The sequence below is a fragment of the Coregonus clupeaformis genome, chromosome 29, assembly GCF_020615455.1.
Source record: "Coregonus clupeaformis isolate EN_2021a chromosome 29, ASM2061545v1, whole genome shotgun sequence".
Taxonomy (NCBI): domain Eukaryota; kingdom Metazoa; phylum Chordata; class Actinopteri; order Salmoniformes; family Salmonidae; genus Coregonus; species Coregonus clupeaformis.
In genome coordinates, this window is record NC_059220.1 from 35,656,927 (window position 1) to 35,678,012 (window position 21,086).

At 47.2% G+C, this 21,086-nt stretch overlaps 1 protein-coding gene across 3 annotated transcripts in view; it reads right to left on the reverse strand.

Annotated features, from left to right (window-relative positions):
- Positions 1 to 1,711: 1,711 nt before the first annotated feature.
- LOC121572841 (dehydrogenase/reductase SDR family member on chromosome X-like) overlaps positions 1,712 to 21,086 on the reverse strand; it is a 37,432-nt gene continuing 18,057 nt past the window's right edge. For 2 of the 3 annotated variants that reach the window (XM_041884875.1, XM_041884873.1), the window contains exons 2-5: positions 14,591 to 14,698; positions 14,318 to 14,386; positions 6,364 to 6,465; positions 1,712 to 2,551 (exon numbers count right to left, since the gene is read on the reverse strand). In XM_041884875.1, coding sequence (XP_041740809.1) covers positions 2,340 to 2,551; positions 6,364 to 6,465; positions 14,318 to 14,386; positions 14,591 to 14,621 — 414 coding nt within the window. In that variant the 5' untranslated portion in view covers positions 14,622 to 14,698 and the 3' untranslated portion in view covers positions 1,712 to 2,339. The remainder of the gene's footprint in view (positions 2,552 to 6,363; positions 6,466 to 14,317; positions 14,387 to 14,590; positions 14,699 to 21,086) is intronic. The other variant, XM_041884874.1, reaches the window with a different exon arrangement.

The window sequence follows — 21,086 nt, forward strand, 5'->3', positions numbered from 1 at the left end:
TGGAACACAGACCATATCAGTTTAAACCTGGAGAATGGCGCACGGTTCACGACGACTGGACTGTTTTCGTCAAAGTTCCATGATTAGTGAGGATTATTAGGGTAGATTTATAGGACTACTGGTCAACCTCTATTGTACACTTTTCTCATCTTCCAATATTTCATGGATTGAACAATTAAATATATGGCAATTTTAAGGATGAATCAAAACACTGAATTTTTTATTCGCCAATATATTTAGTGCGTAAAGGCTCTCCAAATGTTATTTTAGTATTCATAAATACTAAATTGGTGCTGAAAATGAGATGAATGCATTTAGGCCTTCATGGCTTTCTTTCATTGATCCCTAATATACTGAACCATTCTCTCCACATATTCTAGTGAGTCTGTCGAGAAAATTCGAATGAAAAGGTACACCAAATTTAAAAGGATGGCTTTAGATAAATGTACTGAAAACTCTACTGAATGAAAACTCCACGATAAATTCTGTTGGCCAGCAAGTGAGAGGGTTTCCAGCAGTTGAATTATATTTATTCAGCATGCGCAAGGGAACCACGCCTGCAAAGCCCTTCATAAGGTAAGTCTGAAAAGCGTGCGTAAGAAAGGCGTACATTTCCTATGTCGGAATCAGCCCCTAGGAGGATAAACTAAAGGAAGGTTACACACAGTCTGTAGGTATCCCCTGTCCTGATATACTAGTCTCTGTGGGAATGTGTGTGTCATATAAAGGAAGTTAGTTTGATATAAGCCTGTAAATCAGAGCACTGTTAGTAGATAAATCACAGTGGGTATGGTTGGGCCATGAGCAGGGGCGGACTGACTGGTCCAGTTTCAGCACATTGGGCCTGTCTAACTTGGGTTTTTTGGGCAAAATGATCATTATCTGGATAATAATGGGGGCCTCAATTAATAAAAATGGGCCATTGTGTTTTAAATGCCAGAGCCAATTTATGGTCCCAGTCTGCCCCTGGCCATGAGTGTGAGTTGATTGTTTAGATAAGTCTGTGATTGGATGCACAGTTGGTTATGTTTGTGTGTGTGTTTGTCTTTGTCTTAATTTTGCATCATTTCCACTGGGAAATCTACCTCCCACAATGCACTGGGAGCAAGGGAAAACGAGGTAGCAGCAGAGAGAAGATGAAACACCACAGAGGAAGAAGCTCTCTCGCTCTGTCTCTCCTTTTCCTCACTGTCTTTCTCTCCCGCTCTAACTGCCACATTCATCAGTATTGGTTTCAGTTGTACAGCCTTTTTATTGATGCATACAAACCAATGACTGTAAGAAACACACAAACAGCGCACACTCAAAGACACACACACATACATACACTATCCAGAAACACACACAGCAACAGGACATGTTGAGAGAGGTGATATGTATGTATTGATAAACCACCACTCACCTCTAACAGTAACAAAGACTGACAAATACCATGAAACAGGAGTGTGTGTCTGGCAGGCAGGCAGGTGGGACACAATCTAAAGGCATTCATTCTCTCAGATGATATCTGCTCCCTGGGGAAGTAACCCACAGCGTTGGGGAGAATTCCACAAAATAACTTTTGCTTGATTTCGCAATAACTGAAAATATCAGTTTCAGGCTGTGATTTACATTGAAAAAAAAATAAAAAATGTTTTTGTCATTTAGCAGACGCTCTTATCCAGAGCGACTTACAGTTAGTGAGTGCATACATTTTCATACTGGCCCCCCGTGGGAAACGAACCCACAACCCTGGCGTTGCAAGCGCCATGCTCTACCAACTGAGCTACAGGGGACAACCATGCTGGCTAGTTCCTTGGTCCTGGACCATCCACTCAGGCAGGGATCAGGATATGTTTCACAGACACAGGATGCTCCTGGATGCTACTGACAAAATCACACACACACAATGATAACTAGTACAGACACACACACTGATGACACTTGTTTATGATAAAATAAAGTTTTCCCATGGAGGGAAGGTTCTTTCTGTTCTGGAAGTTCTGATCTGTGTACCAACAGTCATAAGGTTGCTATACATTTTCAAGAGGTCACTTTGAACACTCATAGCAGTGCTACATACACTCACAACAGCACTATAAACCCTCCTAACACAGTTTGTGTGTGTGTGTGGGCTCACAGTAACAGAGGGAGAAAGTTGGTTTGCAACAGGCCTTACCGCTTCACTAACCAATCACAGTCCAGCCTTGGTCATCAGTCTTTAACCAATCACAATCTGGCGGTGAGGAGATTGTGAAAACAAAGATAACGCCAGGATGACAGATGAAGTGTTGGGTCTCAGCCATACAGTGTTGGGGTCAGGGTCATGGAGTAAGCGCTCAGAGGTTAGAGGTCTGGGGTCATGGTTGGTGCTGATCCTGCAAACCCACTAGTCTACAGCTGCAGTCCCAGAGGCCGAGCTGGAGCTGGGGGTTGTAGGTGTTTGTTGAGGTTATATCTGTGCGTCCATTGCTCCAGTAGCCTCCTCTCCCCCACTCCAGAGATGGAGACAGAGCAGTGTAGAGGACCATGGACGCTCCCTGGGACAGGCTCTGGGGATACAAAAAAAACACTGTTCGAATGTTACACACAGAGAGGCTGTTATACAAACACACACAACCAGCAGAGCTTCACTGGCATAAATATACAGCTAGATACAGTGGCTTGCGAAAGTATTCACCCCCCTTGGCATTTTTTCCTATTTTGTTGTCTTACAACCTGTAAATAAAATGGATTTTTTGGGGGTTTGTATCATTTGATTTACACAACATGCCTACCACTTTGAAGATGCAAAATATTTTTTCTTGTGAAACAAACAAGAAATAAGACCAAAAAACTGAAAACTTGAGCGTGCATAACTATTCACCCCCCCCCCCCCCCAAAGTCAATACTTTGTAGAGCCGCCTATTGCAGCAATTACAGCTACAAGTCTCTTGGGGTATGTCTCTATAAGCTTGGCATATCTAGCCACTGGGATTTTTGCCCATTCTTCAAGGCAAAACTACTCCAGCTCCTTCAAGTTGGATGGGTTCCGCTGGTGTACAGCAATCTTTAAGTCAAACCACAGATTCTCAATTGGATTGAGGTCTGGGCTTTGACTAGGTCATTCCAAAACATTTAAATGTTTCCCCTTAAACCACTCAAGTGTTGCTTTAGCGCTATGCTTAGGGTCATTGTCCTGCTGGAAGGGGAACCTCTGTCCCAGTCTCAAATCTCTGGAAGACTGAAACAGGTTTCCCTCAAGAATTTCCCTGTATTTAGCGGCATCCATAATTTCTTCAATTCTGACCAGTTTCCCAGTCCCTGCTGATGAAAAACATGGTGTTCTCGGGGTGATGAGAGGTGTTGGGTTTGCGCCAGAAATAGCGTTTTCCTTGATGGCCAAAAAGCTTTATTTTAGTCTCATCTGACCAGAGTACCTTCTTCCATACAGTGGGGAAAAAAAGTATTTAGTCAGCCACCAATTGTGCATGTTCTCCCACTTAAAAAGATGAGAGAGGCCTGTAATTTTCATCATAGGTACACGTCAACTATGACAGACAAATTGAGAATTTTTTTCTCCAGAAAATCACATTGTAGGATTTTTAATGAATTTATTTGCAAATTATGGTGGAAAATAAGTATTTGGTCACCTACAAACAAGCAAGATTTCTGACTCTCACAGACGTGTAACTTCTTCTTTAAGAGGCTCCTCTGTCCTCCACTCGTTACCTGTATTAATGGCACATGTTTGAACTTGTTATCAGTATAAAAGACACCTGTCCACAACCTCAAACAGTCACACTCCAAACTCCACTATGGCCAAGACCAAAGAGCTGTCAAAGGACACCAGAAACAAAATTGTAGACCTGCACCAGGCTGGGAAGACTGAATCTGCAATAGGTAAGCAGCTTGGTTTGAAGAAATCAACTGTGGGAGCAATTATTAGGAAATGGAAGACATACAAGACCACTGATAATCTCCCTCGATCTGGGGCTCCACGCAAGATCTCACCCCGTGGGGTCAAAATGATCACAAGAACGGTGAGCAAAAATCCCAGAACCACACGGGGGGACCTAGTGAATGACCTGCAGAGAGCTGGGACCAAAGTAACAAAGCCTACCATCAGTAACACACTACGCCGCCAGGGACTCAAATCCTGCAGTGCCAGACGTGTCCCCCTGCTTAAGCCAGTACATGTCCGGGCCCGTCTGAAGTTTGCTAGAGTGCATTTGGATGATCCAGAAGAGGATTGGGAGAATGTCATATGGTCAGATGAAACCAAAATAGAACTTTTTGGTAAAAACTCAACTCGTCGTGTTTGGAGGACAAAGAATGCTGAGTTGCATCCAAAGAACACCATACCTACTGTGAAGCATGGGGGTGGAAACATCATGCTTTGGGGCTGTTTTTCTGCAAAGGGACCAGGACGACTGATCCGTGTAAAGGAAAGAATGAATGGGGCCATGTATCGTGAGATTTTGAGTGAAAACCTCCTTCCATCAGCAAGGGCATTGAAGATGAAACGTGGCTGGGTCTTTCAGCATGACAATGATCCCAAACACACCGCCCGGGCAACGAAGGAGTGGCTTCGTAAGAAGCATTTCAAGGTCCTGGAGTGGCCTAGCCAGTCTCCAGATCTCAACCCCATAGAAAATCTTTGGAGGGAGTTGAAAGTCTGTGTTGCCCAGCGACAGCCCCAAAACATCACTGCTCTAGAGGAGATCTGCATGGAGGAATGGGCCAAAATACCAGCAACAGTGTGTGAAAAACTTTTGAAGACTTACAGAAAACGTTTGACCTGTGTCATTGCCAACAAAGGGTATATAACAAAGTATTGAGAAACTTTTGTTATTGACCAAATACTTATTTTCCACCATAATTTGCAAATAAATTCATAAAAAATCCTACAATGTGATTTTCTGGATTTTTTTTTCTCATTTTGTCTGTTGACGTGTACCTATGATGAAAATGACAGGCCTCTCTCATCTTTTTAAGTGGGAGAACTTGCACAATTGGTGGCTGACTAAATACTTTTTTTCCCCACTGTATGTTTGGGGAGTCTCCCACATGGCTTTTGGCGAACACCAAATGTGTTTGCTCATTTTTTCTTTAAGCAATGGCTTTTTTCTGGCCACTCTTCCATAAAGCCCAGCTCTGTGGAGTGTACGGCTTAGTGGTCCTATGGACAGATACTCCAATCTCCGCTGTGGAGCTTTGCAGCTCCTTCAGGGTTATCTTTGGTCTCTTTGTTGCCTCTGATTAATGCCCTCCTTTCCTAGTCCATGATTTTTGGTGGGCGGCCCTCTCTTGGCAGGTTTGTTGTGGTGCCATATTCTTTCAATTTTTTAATAATGGATGTAATGGTGCTCCGTGGGATGTTCAAATTTTCAGATATTTTTTTATAACCCAACCCTGATCTTTACTTCTCCACAATTTTGTCCCTGACCTGTTTGGTGAGCTCCTTGGTCTTCATGGTGCCACTTGCTTGGTGGTGCCCCTTGCTTAGTGGTGTTGCAGACTCTGGGGCCTTTCGGAACAGGTGTATAAATACTGAGATCATGTGACAGATCATGTAACACTTAGATTGCACACAGGTGGACTTTATTTAACTAATTATGTGACTTCTGAAGGTAATTGGTTTCACCAGATCTTATTTATGGGCTTCATAGCAAAGGGGGTGAATACATATGCATGCAGCACTTTTATAATTATTTTAAACAAGTTATTTTTTTCATTTCACTTCACCAATTTTGACTATTTTGTGTATGTCCATTACATGAAATCCAAATAAAAATCCATTAAAATGACAGGTTGTAATGCAACAAAATAGGAAAAATGCCAAGGGGGATGAATACTTTTGCAAGGCACTGTATGCAGACTCACACCAAAAGCCTACAGTTTTTCTACAACAACGTGACTTTTTAACCTATTTCTACATGAGACTGAGTGCAAACTGGTAAACAGTGTGTGTGTGTGTGTGTGTGTGTGTGTGTGTGTGTGTGTGTGTGTGTGTGTGTGGTGATAGCGTTGAGGAGCCTGTGATTAATTTTGCATTTGTAGTTGCAGGGCAGAGGCTTCCCAAAGGTCATTTACTGAGGCAACTGCCTATAGTGATTTCACTATAGCGACGTGCCGACCATACCAGGGTCCACTGAACATGAGCTCACTGGGAACCCTCTTCTATTCAGCCTCTGTTGCAGGTGGGACGAAAATAACAGCAGTGCCAGCTTACTCTGGCAGTATGCAGCATGGGACGAATAACAATGTCTAAAGAGAGAAAGCAATGGGAGAGAAAGATGTTGAGAAAAGTGGGAGTGGGGAGATATAAGGAGAGGTGTGTTGTGTTTATGTGTGTGTTTATGTGTGTGTGTGTGTGTGTGTGTGAATGTGAGTGTCATTCACCATTGTTGACTAGGATGTGCAGCAGTAGGCCCCGCCTCTTGAAGGTCTGGATGAATTGCCTGACCGACTGCAAAGACACCAGATCCAACTGCTCAAACTCCACTGAGGACACAAAACACACACGGCAGTCACTAAAATACACTGCACAGTACATACACGTTTATTTATTTATTAGAAATGTTGCAGGATGAAATCTCTTGAGATGCACCATCTCATTTTCAACAGTATATTCAAGAGTACAGTGCTATGAAAAAGTAGCAGAGCAGAATTCATGGTTCCTTCTATTAAGGCAAGTCGTCCAGGTCCTGAGGCAGCAAAGCATCCCCAAACCATCACACCACCACCACCATGCTTGACCTTTGGTATGATGTTCTTACTGTAGGAATGCAGTGTTTGGTTTTCGCCAGGCATTACTAGAACCATGTCGTCCAAAAAGTTATACTTTTGAATCATCTGTCCATGTGCTTTTTGGCAAACGAGGAGAGAGCAGTAGGAGTAGCAGTGTTTTCTGTGGTAATCCATGTTTCCGTCAGCGCCAAGAAGTCGAGGGACTGGAGGGTAGCATAGGCTGAGATGAACTCTGCCTTGTTGGCCTCAGAACGGCAATTCCAGAGATCGGAATGAAATAAACTAAACATCTGGGAAAGCGAGAGAGCGGGGCCTCCCTCACTTACGTTTCACTGAAACACCCAAATATAACTCTCCCAACTTCCACCTCAGAAACTATAATTGTTGTAAACTACAGCGGTTCAATGTTTTCTAGGAATAGACTAACTTAGTTTATTCAGCTAGCTAACTTGGTACAGTATTCTTCCGTGAAAACCGTCCAGGGCACCGAATCCTATGACGCCACAGCCAATTAGCATGCCAGCCTCCAACAACACGGTTTAGCACCAATACTCGGCCACGACAAACCACCGGTGTGTCAACACGCCAAGCAGATCATTCGTGTCCGTGTCTAACGTTGTGTAAAGTTCTGGGTTAGTCCCGACAGCTTGAGCGAGTCCGTCGTCAACTTATTCAGCCAGTTAGTTAGCTAGAATAGTTAGCATACTAGCTAGCAATTGCTCTCTGCAATTTTTATTTTTATTATAATAATCCTCCCACGGCACGAACACACAGAGAGAGCCAAGCTAACGTTAACTAGTCACCCATGTCCCGAATTCCCTTGAACGACTCTGGTTAACAGTAAGTAAAAACAAAACACAACTGTAGGTTATAATTTACCCCTAGCAGCTACTGTTAGCCAGCCAAGTGCAAAGCTAGCCACTGAATCGACTCAGCCAGTTCGCGTCTGTTCGCTATTGCTATTGTTTAGTTAGCTAAAGGTCAAGCATGGTGGTGGTGGTGTGATGGTTTGGGGATGCTTTGCTGCCTCAGGACCTGGACGACTTGCCTTAATAGAAGGAACCATGAATTCTGCTCTGTATCAGAGAATTCTACAGGAGAATGTCAGACCATCCGTCTGTGAGCTGAAGCTGAAGCGCAGCTGGGTCATGCAGCAAGACACTGATCCAAAACACACAATCAAGTCTACATGAAAATTGCTAAAAAGCAACAAATTAGAAGTTTTGGAATGGCCTAGTCAAAGTCCAGACCTAATCCCAATTGAGATGTTGTGGCAGGACTTGAAACTAGCAATTCATGCTTGAAAACCCACACGTCACTGAGTTAATGCAGTTCTGCATAGAAGAGTGGGCCAAAATTCCTCCACAGCGACGTGAGAGACTGATCAACAACTACAGGAAGCATTTGGTTGGAGTCATTGCAGCTAAAGGTGGCACAACCAGTTATTGAGTGTAAGGGGGCAATTACCTTTTCACACAGGGGAATTGGGTGTTGCATAACTTTGTTTATGAAATAAATATGTAATTGTTGTGTTATTTGTTCACTTATGTTCCCTTTATCTAATATTAGGTTTTGGTTGAAGATCTGATAACATTCAGTATCACAAATATGCAAAAGTAGAGAAAATTAGAAAGGGGGCAAATACTTTTTCATAGCACTGTATATACATATACACACGAATAGATCATCCTTTTGGCAGATCATCTGAGCACACACATAAACATGCGCCCACACTCACCCTTACAAAAGGATGTCAAATAGCTGTTCAAATAGCTGTTCACATGTCGAGCTTAAATTTCACATGTGAAATCATTTTTCACATGTATTACATTTTGAGTTCACACGTTAACACCACCATTTCACATGTGAGGAGAATAACATGTTTTAACCTCACATGTGAATTGCAGTTTCACATATGAAAAACGTTCACATGGGAAAATCTCACTTTCACATGTGGAATTGTAAGTTCACATATGAAAATCAATCACGTGATCAAATCTAATTTGCAGGTTCATATGTGAAAAACGTTCACGTGATTGTGAAAGTGAGATTTCCACATGTAAAAGTTTTTCACATATGACACTGCAAATTAGATTTTTACATGTGATTGTTTTTCACATGTGAACTTGCAATTCCACATGTGAAAGTGAAAATCACATTTGCAGTGTCATATGTAAGAAAATACACATTTACTCCAATGTTTGTAAAGAAAGTAAATGTAAAAAAAAAACACTGTATAGCCTAAAAACATGATTAAAACTATAATTTTGATATCATGGATGGTCAGTCCTTGCATCCATAGCGTGGTCTATAGATTTGAGAGTGGTTGCATTTCTACAGCCTCATCCCTCAGCTTTTTACAGAACTGTGGCGGGGATAACACTTTGTTAATGTTTCAATTAAGGATTGCTGCTTTAAACACCTTTAATAGAGTAATAGTGTTATTATATGGTGCAATCCTCTAGTGTGTGAGTTACTTTTGTGCCATTAATATCAAGCAAAACAACTGAAGTCGAGAACAACATTCTTAGTAATGCAAACAAAAAGAATGATATTGAAAGCAAAACATAAACCCAAAAGTATTGATAACAAAACAAAATATTGCAAGGAAATCATTTTAAAATGTGAGAGCCAATGAATTGTTCATGGTTGCCTAACATTTTTTTAAAATTATAACTCAATTATATAAAACAGCTCTTTCCTGCAATTTTCCCAATCTTTGGTTATGTTACCCTGGCCTTTAATTTCTCTGCCTTTTTACAAGTTGCAAGTTTTGGCACATTAATTCCAGCAATATAACACCCTGCATCCCATTGATGGTTTGCATCTGAAGCTAGGCAGGGTTGTGAGCGAAAAACACATGAAAGATTTACATGTGAAACTTCACACGTGTCTGATAACCACGTGTCTGACTTGTGATAATGTTTGTGTTTTTTTCATAACATTATTTTTTCATGGTTTTTGTAAGGGCGCATGTACGCACACACACACACACACACACACACACACACACACACAGCATCATCAGCCCTCTTGTAAAATGATTATGTCTGCTAGCTGTGTCTGTAGTGGAACATCAAAGCAGCCTAAATGTATTTATCTCCTACACTGGGCTCTGCTCTAATAGAAAAGGAAAGGACACATACTGCTGCTATCTTCATACACATTACAATATACCAATACCTCCTCCTAATATCTCATACAGTAAGTATAGTGCAGCAGCACCAGCAGGACATGCTGTAGGACCTCAGCTCTGTCTGTGTGTGTGTGTGTGTGTGTGTGTGTGTGTGTGTGTGTGTGTGTTTCAGACTGAAAAAGGGCTTTTCACACTGGATTTATTTTAACCCAGGGCTAAACTTATGCTGGGTTAAAAGCAGGGGTTGGAACCGGTTCATGGAACAGAACAGAAAAATAAGGAAATTATTTGATGAACAGAAACAGAACCGTGAACAAAAGTGATCTCTAGTGTTCCGGAACAGAACCGTTCTTTTCAAATCTTGAGAACTAGTTAATAATGTTATTTTTTTGTTCCAAAAATATTCCTAATGTCTCGTATATAATATAGTTATAGTAGCCTATACACATATCAAGTCACATATCATGATGCTCAGCTCTTCAAGCCAAGCCCCCTCCATGTCCACCCCTTTCTCTTGCTCTCTCTCCACCCCAAAAACTGTCAGTTGCATCTTGCGCCTGCTCTCATCTGTCCATAAAACCAAACGTGTAAACGACTACCTTACCCGGTCCATAGCAAGCTGATCTATCCATGCTAATTGCTGAAATAAATGAATGATCTAAATGTAAATGTTGATGATTTCACGTGGTAAAAAAGTAACGAAAAGGAAGTATATGAACAGCTCATTTTTTTTGGTCCGAACTGGTTCAGACCTTTATTATGCTAGTTGGAACAGTGGAGTGGAACAAAATAAATAGGGGTTCTGCTCGGAACGGAACGATTGGAAAATAATTTCAGTTCCAACCCCTCGTTAAAAGTGTCTGAGGGCTAGCATTAGTTAAACCAGGGTGAAACCAAAATGTACAGTGTGAAAGCCCTAAATGCCTCTGGCTGTGTGTGTGTGTGTAAAAAGTAAGTGTGTGTTGAATAATACAAATTCCAGCCCTAACCCTGTGTGTTTATAGCTAGCTTGCGTCTGTCTGTCTGTCTGTCTGTCTGCCTGTACCTCTGTCTGCCTGTACCTCTGTCTGCCTGTACCTGTCATCCTGTCTGTCTGAGCATGTGCAGATGGTGCTGTAAACTGGCCGTGCCAGTTCTATATTGTCACGTTCGTTTACAGACGAGACGGACCAAGGCGCAGCGTAATATGCATACATGTTTATTTATATTGAATAAACACCACGACAAAACAACAAATGAAACGAAATGTGAAGTCCAAGGTAGACAAACAACATACCTCACACGGAACAAGATCCCACAACCCACTAGTGCCAATAGGCTGCCTAAGTATGGTCCCCAATCAGAGACAACGAGCGACAGCTGCCTCTGATTGGGAACCACACCGGCCAACATAGAAATACTAGATACTACACCATAGAAACAACACAACACGGAATATACACACCCTGACTCAACAAATAAACGTCCCCTGAGTCAGGGCGTGACAGTACCCCCTCCAAAGGTGCGGACTCCGACCGCGCCACATAAACATAACAGGGTAGGGGCCGGGTGGGCATTCCGCCTCGGAGGCGGATCCGGCTCCGGGTGTGACCAACACCTATTCTCCGCCTCCCTGTTGCACCCCTGGTCAGGTCTGGACCTCGGCGCGCTGCTTCCCCTCTCCTTCCTCCCACGAAGTACCAAGCCCTGTCTGGACCCTGGTGTGGGAGACCCCGAACCTGGAGAGAGGCTGACGTCTGGGTCTGGACTGGAACCGCTGACTGGAGCTGGACCCGACGATGGTGGAGCGAACTGCTCTGGCTCCGGAGTGGAGCCGCTGACCGGAGCTGGATCAGGCACCGGTGGAGCGGACTACTCTGGCTCCGGAGTGGAGCCGCTGACCGGAGCTGGACTGGACCCCGGTGGAGCGGATTGCTCTGGCTCCGGAGTGGAGCAGCTTACCGGAGCTGAACTGGGCACCGGTGGAGCGGACTGCTCTGTCTCCGGAGTGGATCCGCTGACCGGAGCTGGACTGGACCCCGGTGGAGCGGATTGCTCTGGCTCCGGAGTGGAGCAGCTGACCGGAGCTGAACTGGGCACCGGTGGAGCGGACTGCTCTGGCTCCGGAGTGGAGCAGCTGACCGGTGCCGGACCAGGCACCGGTGGAACAGGCTCGGGCCGTGCCGGACTGGACACACGCACCACTGGCTTGGTGCGGGGAGCAGGAACGGGCTGGACCGGGCTGACGACGCGCACCACTGGCTTGGTGCAGGGAGCAGGAACGGGCCGTACCGGACTGGCGACGCGCACCACTGGCTTGGTGCGAAGGGCAGGAACAGGCCGGGCCGGGCTGGCGACGCGCACCACTGGCTTGGTGCGAGGGGCAGGAACAGGCCGGGCCGGGCTGGGAACACGCACCACTGGTTTGGTGCGAGGAGCAGGAACGGGCCGGACCGGACTGCGAAGGCGGACTGGAGGTCTGGAGCGGAGAGCTGGCACAACCCGCCCTGGCTGGCTGCCCACTTTCGCACTACACATGCAGGGCGCTGGCACAGGATGCACTGGGCTGTGCACGCGCACTGGCGATACAGCTCGTAGAACAGGCGCAGGATATGCGGGACCGAGGAGGCGTACTGGACACCAGGAGTGTTGAGCCGGCACACCCCGTCCTGGCTGAATGCCCATCTTCGCACGACACATGCGTGGTGCTAGCACAGGACGTACAGGACTGTGCCGGAACACTGGCGACACAGTACGTAGCTCCGCATAACATGGAGCCTGCCCAGTCACACTCCTCCTCGCGTGAGTACGGGGAGTTGGCTCTGCTCTACCTCTAGGCTCCGCCAACCACCCTTTTAGCCCCCCCAAAAAAAATTATTGGGGCTGTCTCTCGGGCTTCTTCCTCGGCCGGCGCCTTCCGCGTTGCCGCTGCTCCTCTCTATACCGCGCCACCACTGTCTCCTCCCAAGGACGGCGATCCATCCCGGCCTGAATCTCCTCCCAAGTCCAGGATCTCCTCCCAGGTCCAGGCTGTCTGCTCCTGGACACGCTGCTTGGTCCTCGTTTGGTGGGATCTTCTGTCACGTTCGTTTACAGACGAGACGGACCAAGGCGCAGCGTGATATGCATACATGTTTATTTATATTTAATAAACACCACGACAAAACAACAAATTAAACGAAACGTGAAGTCCAAGGTAGACAAACAACATACCTCACACGGAACAAGATCCCACAACCCACTAGTGCCAATAGGCTGCCTAAGTATTGTCCCCAATCAGAGACAACGAGCGACAGCTGCCTCTGATTGGGAACCACACCGGCCAACATAGAAATAGACATACTAGATACTACACCATAGATACAACACAACACGGAATATACACACCCTGACTCAACAAATAAACGTCCCCTGAGTCAGGGCGTGACATATATTTTGAACAAGGAGAATATGTGGCATGTTTTGATTGGCTCTAGCAAAACATGTGCTCTGCTACTTTCCTCTCAACAATGGGGTATTTAGGGTGCACTCTACTCCTTCCCTCCTCCTCTTTCCACCCCTCCATCCCTCTCTTCTACTCCACCTGTTCTACCTGTAATAATAACAAAGGATCTGTGCTCCATGCCAGAGAGATAAGCACATTTTACACCTATAAGCTTTTCATTTTGCTAATGTAACCAGGGCTACTCCACTCTGACCCAATACACCACTGCTACTGTCTATCAAATAGTCTAGCTATTGCAGTAATATATTTAATATAGTGCCCAGTAGATGGGAAACTCAGAGCTTAACGCTAATGCAAAAAATGCTATTAGGTGGATAAACACTTCACTATTCAGTGGTGTGTTTACTTAGGTTTATCCTCCATTACATCACTGGTTAACACACTGTTCTGTCTCCTCTCCTTTCTCCTCTGCTCTCTGCTTACCCATCTCCGCTCCTCTCCTCCATACACACACACACCAGGAGCTAGAAGACATTTGGTGAGAAGCTCTTGCCTCACATACTAATAAACCTTCCGTCATATTGTCACTCAGACACAAGCACACACGCGAACGCACACGCATGCAACTGCATACACGCCTCCCTACCACCACCTCATCGCCCCATCGGCACATTGTCATTCAGAGGACAGAGCTAGATGCTCCTCACCTCCCCCCACTTCCAACTCACCCCCGTCATTCAGAGCACTGTCACGATGCCGCCGCCCCCCACCCCTCCCCCCCAATTACCCAACACCCCTTAACGCCTGCCTCTTAGTCTTAACGAACAGAAATCGATCCTACAACAGTCCCAGCCTGGAAATCTACTTCAATGACGCCCTCTCTACCTCTAACTGACGTGACGCACTAGAGCAGAGGTTCAATCTGTCTTTTAACTAGGGACTGATTTCTACCTGGGAAAAGGTGTGTTCACTCTCCAGCCAATCAGTAATATCCAGAGCCAAGGAGACACAAAACCAAACAGGGCTGTGTGGACTGTGTATGTTACCTTTGGCCTCTCTGTTCTCCTCACAAATCCTCTTCACAGCAGACACACCCTCCCACTCATGCTGTCCAGCTAGAGAGAGAGAAGAGAGAAGAGGGGAGGGAAGAGAGGATACTGATGTTTTAATCTCCTAAGTAAACACACTCAGACAGAGAGAGAGCGAGAGAGCGAGAAAGAGAGATACACATGCACAAACACACCTGAACTATGTTAGGTATAACACATTCACATTGGTAGGCCTATAGAGTACAGTATGGTGTGTTACTGTATGCCTACCTATGATAATGTGTGCCCCCAGGCTGGCCATGTGTCTTGTGGTCTCAAAGCAGATTCCCCTGGTGTCTCCCGTCACTATAGCAACTATGCCATGTTGTCTGGGCAGCTCTTGAGAAAGGAAATAAATGAAAGTTATTTTATGAATGGAGTAATAAACATGTTGCAAATCTTAGGGTGTTTTCACATATAGTCCTCTTTAAAATAACCGATCTCAGTCCTCTCTAAAGAGAACTCTGGGGTAAAAAAAGCAAAATAACTCAGTTCTCTTTGTATTCACACTGCCCTTGCCTTTGAACTTTTGCCAGTTCACTTCACCTATTTTGTGGTCCGAGTCCTCTTTGCAATCACATTGCTATGTTTAGAAAGGAACCAAGATCTTTTTCCAAAATTCACTCAATTTACTCTGCGTGTCACGTTGTATAATGATTAGAAGACAGGCGCAGGAATACGTATTAGGGTTTTTATTACTCCACCCAACACAAACATGTATACAGTGGCGGCTCCTGAAAAAATTCTCAGGGGGGGCAATTTTTCTGATGATTTAGGTGACCTACACACATTTTAAAAAAGATATGTCCAGCAACAACATGAAGACAGGGGCAGCATATAAGTCAATACCAGAAGCATTTATTGACTGATCTCAAAAGTGTTGGCTTACCAGGGTTGGTGGAGCCCTCAGTTTCATCTTTGCCTCGCAAAGCTAACTCAAACACTCCGCAAAACTTCACACACTGGATTAGCCGGCTGAGGATGTGGCGGTTCTTGCTAATGTCGTAGTAAATATATTTGTTATAGTGAATATGGAATATGATATGTTGAGTAAAATGTTGTGCTAAGATCTATTTAGGTCAGGAGCTGGTTATAAGTTCTGTTCCTATCCAATAACAATGGACAAAAGGGTCCTATCTTGTCAGCCTTGTCAGCAGGTGGCCAAGGACAACACCCACGCCATAGGCCTCTCAGTTCTTCCAACTCACGAGTTCTTGCTCTGAGGACACACACACACACACACACAAACACACACACACACACACATCATCACTGTTAAACACACACACACACACACACACACACACACACACACACATCATCACTGTTAAACACACACACACACACACAAAAATCCCCTCTCTTAGGCTGAACATTTGAAGACAGAGAACCCGACTCAGAGCCAATGCAACAGTGACAGTAGCCTGGAGGGGGACCTCGCCCAACTCATCAGGACCAATCAGAAGATCAGAACTACTAGATTCAACCTACTTCATTTATTGCATAAAATGTCTGCACACAATGTTTGGGGCTCTCTTCAGATAATAATAATAATAATATGCCATTTAGCAGACGCTTTTATCCAAAGCGACTTACAGTCATGCGTGCATACATTTTTGTGTATGGGTGGTCCCGGGGATCGAACCCACTACCTTGGCGTTACAAGCGCCGTGCTCTACCAGCTGAGCTACAGAAAGTGGATACTCATGGATGCGCATCGCAATTGTAAAATGTCAACACAATTGGAGACACCACGTCATTTTTGGAGACATGTTATTGACAGTAAACTATTGTAGATGCGACTGCTAACTAAATAAAACATTTTAGCTGGCTAGCTAATCATCTTAGCTAAATGTGGGGCAAACAATTCAGTTATTTACCGTTAATTTGAGGGATTGGGGTGAAAGAAATCGAGTTACATAGTGATACTTTACGATATACTGTATTGACAATATCGCAATATTTTAGCGCTAGTTGGCTGTACCTGCACCAAAACACCATTATTGTTCCTTCATAGCTTGTTCTCAATCTTTTCACATTGGGAGCCAATTTGTTTTCAGCACTTTTATTTCCATGACTGATCAAAACTCGTTCTCATGGCTTTCTGATCCCTCTGCAACAGACATATGGTGCGCAATAAAATCACAGTGTCACGATTCAGACAGACGACCAGAGGACCACAATTGCGTCACACCAGAAAGTTTATTAAACTTAAGGGAAAAGGGAAGTAGGGAGTGAATGAAGGCTCCAGGGGTAACAGGGATCCCGTCCAATGCGCTGGGTCTGTGCCCCCCCCAGTGGCAGCGATGCGTCCTATGAAGCCGGTGGTGGGTGGTCCAGAAGTCCTGGGGGGAGACACAGACACAACAGGGCGGAATGAAACCAGGCAGCAGTACAGTTCAAGGGAAATCCAAAATACGTAGTAGCAAGGCAGAAGGCTGGTCAGAGTTACCGGGATTGAAGAGTAGTCAGGAGTCGTAATGGCAGAAGCAGGTCTGGATCTCCTGAGGCAGAAGAGTATCCAAAAAACAGGCAGGTCCGGGGTCACAAAACCAGGGTGAGCCAGAAGCGCGAGCAAACAGGTTCCGGGTGTGAGCTTTGCAGACGATCTGACACCGGAGAGCTGAAAGACAGGGCCTTAAATACTGGGAGAGGTAGTGGGTAATGCAGCGCAGCTGGCAGAGTAATTAGAGCAGAGCAGAGCAGGGACAGGTGGAGCTAGTTAGGCTGAGTAGAGAGAGTGGTGAGCAGAGTGGAAGAAAATTAAGGTGGTAACCCGGTGGAGTGAGAGGCCCATGACAGAACCCCCCAAGGGACGGCCCCAGAAGTCCCAAGAGCAACACCACGCCGGGCGGGAGGAGGGGAGCCGGAGGAGGGCTAGAACTCCTCCGAACGGTCCGAGTGAACGTCCTCATCCTCGGAGGAAGCCGGAGGGCCGTGGTCGGGAGATGGGACAGGTCCCGAGACAGGATCAGGCACAGGACAGGAAGCCGAGCGGGCCGGACGGTTAGGGACCCCTCTGGGGCGGCCCCTACGGATTGCAGGTTGATCAGGATGCCGTTGGTGGAAAGCGGTGATGAGAGTCCTATCCACAATCCGACTAGCTGGCACCCAGGTCCTTTCCTCAGGTCCATAGCCCTCCCAGTCAATGAGGTACTGGAGACCCCTACCCCTCCGTCTGGACCGAAGCAGGCGGCGGACGGTGTAAACCAGACCACCATCGACGAGCCGTGGAGGAGGAGGACCAGGCGCAGCAGGGACCAGCGGACTCTCATGGATGGGCTTAATCTTAGACACATGGAAAGTGGGGTGCACCCTCAGGGAATTAGGCAGTTGGAGCCGGACAGCAGTTGGGCTAATCACTCTTATGATAGGGAATGGGCCAATGAACCGAGGTGCCAGCTTCTGCGACTCCACCCTGAGTGGCAGGTTCTTCGATGACAACCACACCCTTTGACCAACATGGTAGGTGGGAGCAGGAATTCTCCGACGGTTGGCCCCGGTAGTGTAGCTGGCAACGGACCTGAGGAGTGTGGCTCGGGCTTGTGACCAGGTGCGGCGACATCGACGGGCAAAAGCAAGTGCAGATGGGCAAGTAACCTCCTCCTCCTGGCTGGCAAATAGAGGAGGCTGGTATCCATAAACACATTGGAAAGGGGACATACCGATGGCAGAGCAGGTCAGAGAATTGTGTGCGTACTCCACCCATGTCAATTGCTGCGACCAGGAGTGGGGGTTGCGTGAAGTCATGCATCGCAGTGCCTTCTCGAGCTCCTGATTAGCCCGCTCTGACTGCCCATTGGATTGGGGATGGAATCCGGAAGTCAGACTGACTGTGGCTCCCAGCAGGTGACAGAACTCCTTCCAAAAAGCGGAGGAGAATTGTGGACCACGGTCAGAAACAACATCCTTTGGCAGTCCGTGGATCCGGAAGACGTGTTCCAGGACCACCTGGGCGGTCTCCTTGGCGGTTGGGAGCTTGGGGAGGGGAATGAAGTGTGCCATCTTGCTGAAACGGTCAACGATGGTGAGAATGACGGTCATGCCACTTGAAGGGGGCAGCCCCGTGACAAAGTCAAGGGCGATGTGAGACCAGGGACGTCTGGGCACAGGCAGGGGCTGCAGCAATCCGGCTGGGGGCTGGCAGGACGACTTGTGTTGGTTGCAGATGGGGCAGGCTTGGACGAATTCCCGTACATCCTTCCTCAGAGAGGGCCACCAGAACCTCTGGGCGAGCAGGTTGTAAGTGCGGGTGGAGCCAGGGGTGACAAGCTAGGCGGGAGTCATGTCCCCACTGAATGACCTGGGACCTCAGGTCTTCGGGGACAAAAAGGCGGTCAGCTGGGCAAGTGCTGGGACCTGGCTGGTTACGGAGAGCCTCCAGCACCTGTTCCTCAACAGCCCAGGTCAGAGCTGCAACGATGCAGGGACTTGGCAGAATCGACACAGGGTCCTTGGAGGGGGTGTCATCCTTCTGGAATTGACGGGAGAGGGCGTCTGGCTTGGTGTTGCGTGATCCAGGCCGGTATGACAGAGTGAAATTAAACCTGGTGAAGAACAGGGCCCAGCGGGACTGCCTGGAGTTCAACCGTTTGGCCGTGCGGATGTACTCCAAGTTCTTATGATCGGTCCAAACGAGAAATGGAATGGTGGACCCCTCCAGCCAGTGACGCCACTCCTCCAAGGCAAGCTTCACAGCCAGCAGCTCACGGTTCCCTATGTCGTAATTGCACTCAGAGGGGGACAACCGACGTGAGAAAAAGGCACAGGGATGGAGCTTCCTATCCTCCGCAGCCCACTGAGAAATCACAGCACCAACTCCCACATCCGAGGCGTCCACCTCCACAATGAATTGCCGGTCCACATCAGGCATCTGGAGGATGGGAGCGGAGGTGAACCTCACCTTGAGGGTACTGAAGGCTTTGTCGGCTGCTGGGGTCCAGGTGAAGGGTTGCTTGGTGCTGGTTAGAGCAGTGAGAGGGGCAGCAACGGTACTGTAGTTCCGGATAAACTTCCTATAGAAGTTAGCAAACCCCAGAAACTGTTGCAGCTTCTTTCTGTTCTCCGGAACTGGCCATGAAGTGACTGCTGATACTTTGGCAGGATCCATTTGGATACTTCCCTCTGCCACTATGTACCCCAGGAAGGCCACTGTCTTGACGTGAAACTCACATTTCTCTGCCTTGGCGTAGAGGGAATTCTCCAGAAGACGATGAAGGACTTGCTGGACATGGCGGGTGTGTTCAGACAGGTTTCTGGAGTAAATTAAGATGTCATCCAGGTAAACGAAGACAAACTTGTTTAACATGTCCCGCAGTACATCATTCACTAGAGCCTGGAACACAGCAGGAGCATTGGTGAGGCCAAAAGGCATAACCAGATACTCGTAGTGGCCTGTTGGTGTATTGAATGCGGTTTTCCATTCATCTCCCTCCCGGATCCGCACTAGGTGGTAAGCGTTTCTGAGATCCAACTTGGTAAAAACAGTGGCTCCCTGGAGCAACTCAAAAGCAGAGGTGAGCAGAGGCAGAGGGTAACGGTTTTTCACTGTGATGTCGTTGAGTCCCCTGTAGTCGATGCAGGGGCGAAGAGATCCGTCCTTCTTCCCCACAAAGAAGAAGCCAGCACCAGCAGGAGATGAAGATGAACGGATTAATCCTGCGGACAGAGAGCCATTGATGTAGTCCTCCATGGACTTTCTTTCAGGAGCAGACAACGAATAAAGACGACCCCTTGGAGGAGCTGTTCCAGGGGAGGAGGTCGATGGCACAGTCGTACGGTCGGTGAGGGGGCAGAGATGTGGCTCTTGCTTTGTTAAACACCTCTCTGAGACCATGGTAGCATTCTGGGACATTGGAGAGGTCAGGAGCGGAGTTAGTAGGTACTGGCCGAGGGGGTAGTGCGGCAGCAAGCAGGCAGGTACGGTGGCAGTCCTCTCCCCACTCCCTGATCACCCCGGTCACCCAGTCGAGCTGAGGGGTTGTGCCGGGCGGAGCCATGGGTAACCCAGGATGAGGGGTTGGCCTGGAGAGGGGAGCAGGTGAAACTGGATAGTTTCTTGATGGTTTTCCGGACAGACCCATCGAGACCGGGGCCGTGACATGAGTGACCGATCCGAGTAAGTGTCCGTCCAGTGCCCGGGCAGGAATAGGAGGTGTCAAACGGAGGTTCTCCAGTCCCAGTTGGCGTGCCAGCTTGATGTCCATTATGTTGGCTTCGGGCGCCAGAATCCACCAGAGCAGCCAGGGTGTGAGTTGAGTCAGAGAGGCGGAGGTGAACTTGCAGCAGGGGTTTGCGGTCGGAGGACTGGATGGTCATTGAACTCAACCGGACTCCCCCTACGCCCGGTGAGCTTCGGCCCTTTAAAGGGCAGGTTACCACACGATGTCCATCACCTCCACAATAGAGGCAGAGGTTTGAGGTGAAGCGGCGCTGGCGCTCTGCAGGAGTGAGGGAGGCTCGCCCAATCTCCATAGGCTCAGACTGATCAAGCTGACCTGGGTGAGTGGCAGTAGATGACAGGAGCCCAGTCGGATCTCTCCGAATGCCGGTAGTAGGTGGACCTTGGCGCCCCCTCTCACGACGACGGGTCTGTATCCTTCTGTCGATCCTGACAGTCAGTGCGATGGCTTCATCAAGAGTGGAAGGCAGTTCATGGGAGACCAACTCGTCCTTGATATAGTCAGCCAAACTATGGAAGAACGCGTCCACCAACGATGGTGTGTTC